Source organism: Peromyscus californicus, unplaced genomic scaffold, assembly GCF_007827085.1.
Source record: "Peromyscus californicus insignis strain IS unplaced genomic scaffold, ASM782708v3 Scaffold_7__1_contigs__length_154581171, whole genome shotgun sequence".
Lineage (NCBI taxonomy): Eukaryota > Metazoa > Chordata > Mammalia > Rodentia > Cricetidae > Peromyscus > Peromyscus californicus.
In genome coordinates, this window is record NW_026294595.1 from 4007244 (window position 1) to 4020054 (window position 12811).

A 12811-nucleotide genomic window follows, 5' to 3' on the forward strand; every position below is an offset into this window, starting at 1 on the left:
ACTGGAGATATCTTTTTATTTCAAAAATTTGATTACATCAAATCTAGCCAACTAAATGGCAGTAATTTTACCAAGCTTCCAATCTTCCACATAGCTTCTTCTTACTTCAGACATTATCAGCTGAAATGGACTCTCACTTTGTGATGGTGATTTACTTATAGTTAAGGAACACAAATACCAAATTCTTTTCAAGTCTTTGGAAATACTCCTATGCTAGATTTGGCAAAAACACTTTTTAAATATCAGCTTGGTTTCTTGATCTGCCTAGAATAAGAGGTTTAATGGATCTAAAAGGAGATTTAGTTTGAACTTGGCTGAATACTGACTCATATCCAGCCTCAAAAGTCAAAGGTGTCTGTGTGTGATGTCTGTCTATGAACTGTCCGGTGAACGTATACTTGCTGACAGGGTCCACAGCACTAGACATGTCACGGCAGCTCTTCAGAGAGCTGCCTTCTGCTGACTCTTTAGCAAAGCAATCGGCAGAGCTCAGGAAGGAAGGAGCTTTAGTCTCCCGAGGCAGGTTTGAACATGTCTGGCACATTTAGCTACTTCCTCTCCCCTCCTTCTTTCTAAGCTGCCCCAGAGTCCCTGGGAGGAGAAAGAGCGGCTCCGCTGTGTGCCTTTCCACTGTGTGCCTTTCCACTGTGTGCCTTTCCACTGTGTGCCTTTCCACTGTGTGCCTTTCCACTGTGTGCCTTTCCACTGTGTGCCCACTGCCGAACACTAACACAAGTGAGAGGTTTTCTCCAGGGTTGTGATGCCCCCTTCTCCACACAGTGACCGAATGTTCACTGCATAAGGACTACTCAGAGGAAAAGAAATGAGGGCCAGGCAGTGGTGGCGCACGCCTTTAATCCCAGCACTCTGGAGGCAGAGCCAGGCGGATCCCTGTGAGTTCGTGGCCAGCTTGGGCTACAGAGTGAGTTCCAGGACAGCCAGAGCTACAAAGAGAAACCCTGTCTCAAAAAAAAAAAAAAAAAGAAAGAAAAAAGAAAAAAGAGATGAAAAGAAACGAGGACTTCCCTGTTCTCATTTAAGACCACGTGAAGGAGGATTCCTGGAAGGGGCTATGTCAGCAAAGGCTGATGGACCTCAGTGATGTAAAGGGTTGGAATGCTGAAGGTCCAGAAACTCATTACAGTTTACACTGGGTTAGCGTCAGCCTCCTAAATTAGAGACATGCTTTGCCCACCTCTGTGTGGGACCCAACACCCTATGTGTAGACCAGCAGATAAAGCCTGATCTAACATCCTGAAAAACAGGTTAAAAACCAAAACCAAACAAACAAAAAACCTTTGGGTTGTATTGCAACAACAGTCCACAGAATTTTTTTTTAATAGGTGAAACCATTCATTCAGTTCCCAAGTAGTAGGTTTCTATTAACTTAAATAGATTCAAGTTAAACTAGCAAAGTGAAAATAGTTTCTGAGGTGTTTCATGTGCCCAAGGGCTTTTTCCTCTCTGGATTCTCATTTTATTAAAGAACTCTTAGGAAGGCAGAGCTTCAGCTATGAGACTCTGGGCCAGTTAAGAGCCCTTCTGAGCTGCATGTACAAACCGAGTTAAGTCACCTCACAGGGTTGCTGGGGATGCTGAGTGAAACGGCACTTGTAAATAGCCACCACACAGGCTTGAGAAATCACTTTCCCTGTCTGGCTTTCTTCTGTGTGGCCTAAAAAATGTTATGATCACTCACTCAGTAGTCCACAGAAGTAAGTTACCAGCAAAGAACATCTCAGAATCTTTCTTTCTTTTTTTAATTTCAACTTGGCTGTACTTAAATGAATGAAAATCTATATGACCCAGGAACTGAAAACATCATTACTTCTGTTATCATTGTGAAGAAAAGTACGACTTCTCTAAGCATCTGACTGGTCATTTAAAAAGACACAGGTTGAAGATTCCAAAATAAAAACAAACAACAAACCCCTAACATACACACTCAGATGGGGAAGAGAGACAAGCTGGTATCTGAACAGCTTCGGGAATTTAAGCATGCTATTGATTCCCTACTGAACAGCATGTATGAAGTCTGAGGACCTAAACGACTTACCCAAATGCCCAGCTCCTGACTGGCAGGGTCCAGACTTGGACAGTGTGTTCCTGCCTGAACCACAGCAGACTCACCTTCTCCTTAGTGCAGGAGAGCTCATGCTCAGCCTCTGCCAGAAGTCGGTCAGCTTCCCTGAGTTCCGAGCGCCGCTTCAGAAGAGTCTTCTCTATGCACGCAACCTCATCAACAATATCCCCATGGCGTTTGAGAGACTTTTCTATTTCTAGTTCAGTCATAAGATTCTCAACATTTCCATCAATGAAGTCCCTAAAAAATTACATAGAGAGATTTTAAACAGACCATATGTACACTCATAGAATGTGAATTTACTAACTTTCTAAGATTTACTAACTTTGCTACAATTGATTATGTTCAACTCGAGTTCAAAATATACTCTTATTATAAACACGGAACATTTCTGGCAGTAAATGCACATTATGTAAAATGCCTGATGGATTTGTGCTGTCAACATCTGGCCAAGACAGCACTGCCACATTATTTTTCTGAAAAACAGAAATATAGGAAATGACTACATAATAATATCCAATTCCTCTGACAGTCTTCAAGGACAGTCCCCAGGTCAGTCAGCCCCAAACACTGCATGGTTGTGTGACTTACTTCTTTATGTCAGAGAAAAAATTAAATGCAAATGGACTGCTTCACAGAAAAACATGAAAACAAGCTCAGCACACTGATGCTTTTCTTCTTTCTTTACACAAAGGCATGCAGAGAACTTCTGCCTTTTAAAACTCTGATACTCAGGTCTGACACAAATCTCCTGCAATGATCCTTTCATCACTCTAAGAGTGGCAGAAGTGGCACCCCACCGCCCGGCCCACTGTCCTCTTCTTAACATGCATTTGTAATTGAGAAGTAGCTATAACCCCCACCCATTCTTCTCAGCGTGGCTCTTGCTTTCCTCAGCGCTGTAATCCCTCAGCTGTCCACCCCTAGATGGCAGTGATCCGCATGCCTCACTCCGCATGCCTCACAGGCCTCCCTACCACCCTGAGCCTTGGCTAGTCTGGATCAAATGACACAAACTAGGGAGCTGTCATAATCCATGGACCACCACAGAAGACATTTTAGATAACTGACCAGACAACAGAGGCTATGTGAACTGACTCTATGTGAGGTGCTGGCCCCCATAGACGGAGGTCCAGCTATTACCCTACTGACTCTCTGGCTGCTCACAGCACTGCATGAGCAGGGCTATGTCAAGGGTTGCTAACCCTAAATTTTACAGGGTACCTGAGAAGAAAAAAAAAGAAAGGCTTAATGTAAAAGGATCCCCTGACTTTGTTTTAATTTTTTTTTTTTTTTAGATTTTATGTGTATGAATGTTTTGCTTGCATGTATGTATATGCACCACTGAATGCCTGGTGTCCACAAAGGTCAAAAGAGGGTGTCAGATCCTCTGACACTGGAGTTACGGATGTTTGTGAGCCACTATGTGGATGCTGGGAATTAAGCCTGCATCCTCTCCAGAAAGCAACCAGTGCTTTAAAGTGTTGAGCCGACTCTCCAGTCTCTCCACCCCAGCTCTGTTTTGAAAGGCAGGACAGAGAGACAGGGCTTGGGGAAGGCATTTCAGGAAGAGGACAGAAGATGTGGAGGTGTGGAGGTGGGGAAAAGTGGTACTGGGGAGACCATAGAAGTGGGTCAGGTCAAGCACTGTGTGAGGCTGAAGGGTGACAGAGAGGCAGGGTTCCGACTGCCTGTGTACTGAGATGAGACTGAGTCCAGGTTTCCTGAGAGACTGGAGAGAAAGATTCTACACATGGTGGCAAGCGTGGAACCTACTCTAGTGGTCTAGAATTCCACTAATTAAAGGGCAGGCAGTGAAAACGACAGAAAATGGTCAGAAGGACAAGGAAACCAAACAGACGCCATGGAGAAAGAAGGTTTAAACACCCTAGTGTATGTTTTGCTGTGGTAGCTGGGATGGAGAATGGTCATGCTGTTCACCAAAGGCAACTACAAAAAGAGCCGATTTGTATTATTTACCAGGAGATCTTAGATATTTGCTGTCCTAAATGGTTTTCACCATGTGGGCACTAAATTAACTGCAATTGAATTGTTTCTCAGTTCCCATTGCCACATCTAGAGACCTCCACCCACATATGGCTAACATTTACTATTTTGCCGTTTAGATCTAAGAATTTCTAAAAAGACAGAATGTTTTATGAAGTAGTGCTGACGGAGGGTGCCCTTCAGAACTGATGTCGTACGTACCCTCTGAATTATAAAAATAGAATGGCGAATGCTTACTGTCGTTGTTGATGTTTCTGGATGGTTCTGTGCAATTCTTCTACTTCCTGTTCTAATTCCTTCTTCTCTTGCAAAAGGTCATCAATATTACGATTCAGCTCTTCTACTTCTTTCTCAGAATGCTTCTTGGATGTTTTCAGCCACTGCTCTTCCCGTCGTTTCGATTTTAGCTGCTGCATTTTGTCTTCCAGTCTAGACACTTCATTCTCCTGACCACAGAAAGTAAATGCATTACTACGATATCAGAGGGTGTCTCTTCCCTTTTGCTGTCAAAACTGAAATCAATTGGATAAAGTGGTCTAAAAAATAGTGGGACATTCTAAAACTTCGGTATGGAAAGAAAAATCAAAGCCGATGTTTTCACATGGCATAGATGAAATGGACAGACTTCACAAGACCTTTCCACCAGTCTGACGATGCATTAGAGATTCATCAGACCTCTTTGTCTCTGGAGCTCCAGATCCAGCAGAACAAACACACTGAAGTCTCTCTCCACTCTCCACACATGGGAGAATTGTTGGAATAGGTTCCTAGAAGAAGACATGTTTTGCCTGCATTTTGCAGAATGAATAAGGTAAATTGAATCTCAAGAGATAAAAAGCTAGCCAGGGAGTGATGGTGCACACCTTTAATCCCAGCACTTGGGAGGCAGAGGCAGGCGGATTTCAGAGTTGGAGGCCAACCTGGTCTACAGAGCAAGCTTCAAGACAGCCAGGGACACACAGAGAAACCATGTCTCAAAAAACTAAAAAAAAACCCAGCAGCAGCAGCAGCAGTAGCTGCTAAAGTGTCTGAGGTGTGAAAGCACACTGGCGCAGCTGTCTGAGTCCTGTATTCTTGAAGGGCTCCAGCAGGCCCAAACACAGCAAGCATGGCACTAACAGGTTTGCCCTTCACCTTTCTCTTTCTCTCTTGCTAAAAACCATTAGACTGCATTCCTAAAGCTAGCCACCAAGGCCTGTTCCCTTATTTGGCCACTTCTTCCTCCTGAGGCTAACAAGGCCCAGCTATCAAAGTAATTTAGTCCAGCAATCAGAAGCCCCCTTTTGGCTCACCTAATTAATATGCTCAATCAAAATTAAACACCTCATCCTAACATGGGGGTTTCTCCTTGTCCCTTAATAAACTGCCATTTGCCTAAGGGTCACACCTGTCTCCTCTCTATCTAGAAGCAGTCCTTTGTTTCTCCAGGACAAATATTCCGCCCGCCCCCACCCCTTTTCTCTTCTTCCTTGTCCTCTGTCTCCTGTCTTTGTCTCTCTGGGGCAAATAGATCTCGTTTGTGCTGAGAACTAGGTCTCAGCGTGTCCTGTGACAATTTAGTCCTTTCACTTCTGGAAAGTAGAAGCAATCCAAGCAGTCTCAGCAAATGCTTAACAGACAGATGGTTACAAGCTGAATGTACATCAAAACCACAGAATATGTGGGTAATTACTGTAGTAGCCACACAAATGCACGTGGGCCCTGTGGACCAAGTGTGACCTACTAGAAGGGAACACGAGGTATCTTCTCTTCTATTCCCTCAGTGGGCTGAGGGAGCAAAGAACAAAAGCTCCAAGTGCTCTGAGCTCAAAAGAGGACTTGGAATGCAGTTTTATTATGCTAGAACCCAGAAGTTAGAAAGCAATCAGATCAGGAAGTAATCCCTCCTTGGAATCTAGCCTAAGAAAAGAATAAAAAGCACACTTAAGAATCCACACAGTCACCTATTACATCTACAAATAAAGAAAGATTATACAGATGTTAACATGCTGTTTAAAAATATTTGTAGGGACTGTTGTATAACAGTTTCCTCCTATATTGAAATACTCCATACTGCAGGGAAGCTTCTTATGCAGGGAGGTAAACAACTCAAAATAGCTCCAGGAAGTCCCTGAAACTGACCACATTTACTAAGCCCCTCCCTGCCAGAACAAGCAGAGCTAAGCTGCAAAGACTCCTGAGATGCCTGGAAGTGGTTTAGAGCAACTGAGTCACTTGTAAAGGACACTCTCCAACCTGTGAGCTGTCAGTGTGTACAGTGTGCTCCAGGTTCCCAGCTTTTGTGAGCCGGGGTGGGCCTTGGTGATGCAACTGTCTATGAGTGATTTCTGCTCCTGTAAGTAACCCCTCACCCACATTCCTGCAAGTGACCCCAATAAACACTCATTGGTTCACCAAGCTGGACTTTGGTGGGATCTGTATTTTAGTCTGTTGTGGGTTCCTTATCCCAGGTGAGCAGATATGTGTGTTGTGTCTCCCCAGGAAAAGTTTTTCATACAACAGTTCTTTCAGAGGACTTAGGTTCCTTTCCCAGAACCCACACCAGCTTCTCACAACTATCTGTAACTCCAGCTCCAGGAGAATTGATACCATTTCTGCCTCTGAGGGCATCACATTCACATGTATACTCTCCCAACACACATATACATTAATTAAAACCAATAAAATATTAAAATGAAAAGTACTAGGTATTATTTCTAACATTAAATGGGAAAATGGAATTCAAATGTGCATACAACAGTAACCGTGGAAATAATGTATAATCATCAGTTAACCCAGAGGTAATTCCAACCCATACCTACTGTATGCTCTTTATACATATCAGCATATACGGGCACACATGTACATGTGAAGCATACTCACATGTGCATAAGCTATAGGTACTAGTATGTGATAGCTTTACATAAACACTCCTACACAGTTAACAAGAGAAAATCGTAGGAAAAGTTGTTGGCTTTTAGACTGAAAGCATTTTAGAAAACAGCTAGCTGTGCTAGGATCTGGGCTTGAGAGTTTACTATCCTGTTCACAATCCTATTTTAACAGGAGCATGTTTGCTTCATACACGTCAGTCCTATAATCTCACTCCTGAGCTAGGCCCACATTACTGTGAACTCATCACATGCGTGTCTGTCTCAGGCACTGGGAAGTGGTATGGACAGACTTGGGTTTCCCACTTACTAGGTTATGATACAATGATAGAGCTGGGTTTCCCACTTACTAGGTTATGATACAATGGGGATAGAGCTGGGTTTCCCACTTACTAGGTTATGATACAATGGGGATAGAGCTGGGTTTCCCACTTACTAGGTTATGGTATAGTAAGGATAGAGCTGGGTTTCCCACTTACTAGGTTATGGTATAATAAGGATAGAGCTGTGTTTCCCACTTACTAGGTTATGGTATAATAAGGATAGAGTTGTGTTTCCCACTTACTAGGTTATGGTGCTCTGGGACGTTGCAATGCTGCACACCCACAGGGACAAGGGGAACAGCAAAGTTGGTGGGAGGAGGTCCACATATGATGGGGGCCCCAGCAGGAGGTGGGCCATAAACCACAGTGCCAGGGGTCAGAGGTTGACTGTTGTTGGGCAAAGGAGGCGATGGTGCATACAAGGCCATTCCCTGGGGTACCGGAGACCCATCAGGAAGCACAGTATACATTATGTACCCAGGAGGAGGCACAAATGAGGGATCTTCCTGGTCATCCAGTCCACTCTCTTCCTGGCTATCTCCTCCACTGTCCGCATCTTCTATGAAACAAACAGGAGAGTGTACTTGGTAAGCAGATTTACAAAGAAACAGCAACACTTCAATGGAAACAATGGAGACGTGGAACAAAACTCTAAGAATGGTCAACTGTAGTTGTGAGAAACAGATCAATACACAGTGTTTTCAGCAGCCAGCATTTCACGTCTCTTCACCCATTAATTAATAATGTACTCAACAATCATCTGAATATCTGCTTCATCCTACAGAAAACATGTAGAAGTGTTGTGAGATCAGAAAGAACTCCAACTGATTCTGCCATGACATGCAGCACTCTAGTATGGCAGTTTATCTCCCCTTAAGGCAGGAGCTGGGCTGGTGGACCTGACATCAAATAAAGCAAGCACACAGCAGTGCTCACCCAGTACAGAGTTTCTGTGGTTTGCTTTTGTGTTGCTAGGGGTGGAACTAACAATGAACCACATCCCCATCCCAACAAATACTTTCTTAATTGGTAAATCATCAAAATGGAGCATTATTATGTCACAGATCAACAGTCTCAGAGCAGTAAAATGAGTTGACTATGACCACCGAGCTATGAAATGTAAGAGCTTAGGCTAATGCAAGTCTCATTCTTTGAACAGAGCTTTTGAAGAGTAATCTCTGACAATCTTAGAGCTACGTCATAAAACCATGATATTAAAAAAAAAAAGGTCCAATGCCCCATGATCCAGAAGCACCAGCCACAGAGCTGTTCAGTTGGAGAGTGGAGGAAGGCACCATACAGGGAGCACAGTCTTACTAAACCCTGACTCTGAATGGGTTTGGGGAAGGAACGAGGAAGACAGCATTACAGAAAAATGGTTTAAAACAGAGAGGTGTAGAGGTGAGGATGTAGCTTGGTGGCCAAGTGTTCAGCCCACAGCACTGAAAACCATCAACAAAGGCTTGAGGAACTTGGCATACTACAAGTATCTTTTGAGCAGGTTCTCAGCCTTCCTAACGCTGTGCCCTTTAACACAGCTCCCTATGTTGTGGTGACCCCCAACTATAAAATTATTTCATTATAGTTCATAACTGTAATTTTGCTACTGTTATGAATCATAATGTAATTATCTGATATGCATGATAAGCAACCCCTGTGAAAGAGTTGTTCAACCCCCAAAGGGTCGCAGTCCACAGGTTGAGAACCACTGCTTTAGACAGATAATGAAGGAACACTAACGGCAGGCCTTACCCTTCTCCTATTCCCTCTGCCTTGTTAAAATCCTTTAGATTACAGTCCTAAAGCTGCCACCAAGGTCTATTTGGTCAATTTGGCCACTTACTCCTCCTGAGGCTGACTACCAAGATCCAGCAATCAAAAGCTCCCTTTGATTCACCTAAATAACCTGACCAATTAACATTAAACACCTCATCCTACTAAGGGGTTTCCCCTTTCCCTTTACGAACCGCCATTTGCCTAAGGGCCATGCCTGTTCCTCTCTATCCAGAGACCGTCCTCTGTCCCTCTGGACAGATGACCCTCCCCCTTTCCCTTCCCCACTCCCCTTCTCCCTCATCCCCATCTCCTCTACCACTGCATCCTAGCCCACCCTAACAGAGACCTCCCCTTCTTCTCCCTTTAAGAATGACACCTGCAACATCATTTGCTGCTGTTTTTCTGCCAAAGTCAGGAAGCAGCCACTTTAACTTTTCTTCCCAGCTTAATAAAGGATCTCTCTGTGAAAACAGGTGTTTGGGTGTGGTTTGTGCCTAATCCATGGTCTGGAAGGGAGTCCCCCGCTGTGTGGGAGTCCCCTTCAGATAATCTATGGGAAGATAGGTTATTGGCCAACACAGGATTATACAGGACCTCAGAGTAAGCTAAGGACTTTGGAATGCATCTGTAGATTTCAAGGAAACAATAAAAGGTTATTAAATAGGTAAGAGAAATGCAACTTCCCTTATGTGATGTGACCTACCTCTATTTGAAAATGACTTATGTAACCTATTTCTGATGGGTGAATAGACCCAGTATCCTGAAGCAGGCAGAGGTCCACTGTTGTCCTTCTCTTCTTGCTGTCCAGGCTGTGGTTTTCTAAGAGGAGTAGATGCTGTATACTTTAGACCCAAACCGGAGTCCTTGGTGGCTTGAGAACTATGGCTGGAAACCTAAAAACAGTGACAGGAGAGCACATTGCCTATTACCAATGGAAAGGCTGACCTTTAGATATATCAAAGTATACAGCTAAGGTGAGATACACACAAACTAAGAAAGGATTTGTTATTTCCTTATTATGATTCTCATTTTTCACAGAAATAAGAAATGATTACACAGTTATAAACTATGGTCTATACATATGGCTCAGCTTATTAACATTTCTTTAGCAGAGCAGTATCAGGAAGGCTGGGCAGGGAGGAGTATATATGCAGTGGCTAGAGTTATGTCAGACTGCTCTGTGAAAAGAGAAGGGATCTCTTCAGGAAGTTATGTAATAGCATCTGAAGGGTCCAGGAATATAGAAATATAAAATTGTAAACCTAAAAAAATAAAATAAAAGCTGACAGTCATCAGCTCTAAAGGTTAACTTCTAACAATGGCTCTCTGCTTACAGCCAGCTTCTCTATCGACAGCCAGGGGTTAACTTTTAACCCCCTTGCCCCTTATAGCCAACAACTGCCTAGACCAAAGTTAACTTTTTTTTTTTTTTTTTTTTTGGTTTTTCGAGACAGGGTTTCTCTGTGTAGCTTTGCGCCTTTCCTGGAACTCACTTGGTAGTCCAGGCTGGCCTCGAACTCACAGAGATCCGCCTGGCTCTGCCTCCCGAGTGCTGGGATTAAAGGCATGCGCCACCACTGCCTGGCCTTCAAAGTTAACTTTTAATAGTTGTTTCTACGCTACTCCTAGCATGCACCCCATGCCTGATGCTTACTTTTGCTATAAAAAGGGGCTTGAAATCTACCCCCTTTGCCACAGCTTCAGAATCCCAAGCCCTGGCTGTGGTCTCAGCTAACTGACAAGCTTTTGTGCCCTGTGGTAATTTTCTTTTTTCTTTTTTTTTTGTTTTTCTTTTGTTTTGTTTTGGTTTTTGGTTTTTTTCTAGAATAAAGTCTGCTTCTGGTTTAATAGACTTTGGTGGTCTGTTCTCCATTATTACATGATCCCAGACCCTATCTTTGGTGCTGAAACCTGGGACCTCTCGCAATACTGGTTCTGAGGGGCACCTCAGTCTCTGGCAACTTTATTCTACTGGTTTTGGCCAACCGTAAGTTTTTTGTCTGGTTTCTGTATCTGCTGTCTAGATAAAACCAAAGCTCAATAAGAGTGGGTTGACCCACCAAAGACCTGAGCTGGCAGGGATGAAGGACGCTTCAACCCTTCTTCTGGCCATTGGCTGCTTATCTGCAGCCCTGCAGGACTGGATTGGGAGCCCCAGGTCCCTGCATGCAGTGTTCTTCCTTCTTAATGTCTTATCTATTCTGTTTGTCATGTTACCTGTTGTCAGTCTCTTTGTGGTGATTGTTAGTAAATTAACCTTTACCCTGGGCCAAGGTTCCTCTAAGCCCCAGGCCCCTTTCAGGTCTTGTTCTCTCATTTCCGGGATTTCAAGAACATAACAGTCATTTTTGCCAGCCTTCCCTGTCTTTCTCCACTTCAGGAGTCCAGGCTCCCCAAGGCAGTTGAGCTGGCTCCAGTCTGTGCAAGCAGCCTGCAGCCAGGAAGAGGACCCTCCGTTTCTCCCCCGACCCCAGATGCTGCAGCCTCCTGCCTGAGTACCAATGAGGAGCCCAGCAGGGGAGGGCAAAGGACAATAAATGTTTTAAATCTCACAGAAATGGCACATGCTCCAAAGCTGCACAGGAAAGACCAGGCCGAACAGCAGCAGGAACATCCCCATCAGGAAAGCACAAAGGGCATGCTGCACCCCGCCCCCTAAAATTCAGCTAAATAAAGTAAGAAAAGTTTTATCTGGTTTGAATGCATAAAGGTGGCCACTAAATGCTTATTTCTAAATGTATGAGTCAACTATGTTCAATGTATACTGGCTGCAGCCCTTATTTACTGTCCAAACTTAAAATTTACCTCTGGATTTTCTGGTCATTGGGTCTGATATAATAAGGATAAATAATAATAATAATACTATTTTAAAATTATACTATAAGCTTTTACCTCAGGACTAATAAATTGCTCATGAGATATGAGCTAAATCTATATAATTTATAACAAAATTTGGCTTTAAGCTTATAACAAAGGGCTTATAATTAAAATTCTATACATGGATACACACACACACGGATATACGGATATCTCTATATATATCTGGTTTGGCCCATATGTATAGTCAACTCCTGTTTGAGATGCATGCACATACACAACTTAAACTTAACTCTCTCTATATATATCTATATATAAATGAGCTGGGCTTAATTATGCATATATATGCTTATAACTTAGATTCAACTATTATAGAAAAAAATCCAAAAAAAAAACCTACTGCTAGTTTCAGATGCTTTACATTGGTACAGTGTTGATGCAAATTTAGAGTTATTTTTGTTATGGCATATGCATGTTTAAAATATTGTAGCCACACAATATATTCTAGACTACCGAGGGGAACCACAAGAAAGACTTTGATAAAGTTTTATGTTTGGAAAATAAGAAAGAAGGCAGGAGATTGGAATAATAAAGAGAAAGAAAAGGAAAGAGGAATTAGTCTGAAGCAAAAATGTCTTAGGAATCAAAGGAACAGACTGAAGGTATATAGAAGGTTGTAGAAGGCCAAAGGGGATGTGAACTCTGTTGGTTATGGTTTCTTATACCTGCAAATACTGAATTTGAAATCTGACCATATTAGGTTAATTATGGTTGGTTTTCTTCATTTTAAAAATAGCTGATGATTCTTCAGTGCAAAATGTTTGTTAAAAAAAGATATATACATATATATGAACACATATAGTACTTGGATTTGACTCTATATATGTGAATGTAAGCTAGCTTTAACTCTGTATGTGTATGTAACTTGGATCCAA

At 42.8% G+C, this 12811-nt stretch overlaps 1 protein-coding gene across 12 annotated transcripts in view; it reads right to left on the bottom strand.

Moving 5' to 3' along the window:
- Window positions 1-12811, bottom strand: part of Cntrl (centriolin) — an 88386-nt gene that overhangs the window by 19842 nt on the left and 55733 nt on the right. For 10 of the 12 annotated variants that reach the window (XM_052726318.1, XM_052726316.1, XM_052726319.1 and 7 more), the window contains 4 exons: window positions 9763-9952; window positions 7526-7842; window positions 4328-4536; window positions 2131-2323 (listed from right to left, as the gene is read on the bottom strand). In XM_052726318.1, coding sequence (XP_052582278.1) covers window positions 2131-2323; window positions 4328-4536; window positions 7526-7842; window positions 9763-9952 — 909 coding nt within the window. Of the gene's footprint in view, window positions 1-2130; window positions 2324-4327; window positions 4537-7525; window positions 7843-9762; window positions 9953-12811 lie in introns of those variants that run through there. The other 2 variants (XM_052726317.1, XM_052726327.1) reach the window with 2 other exon arrangements.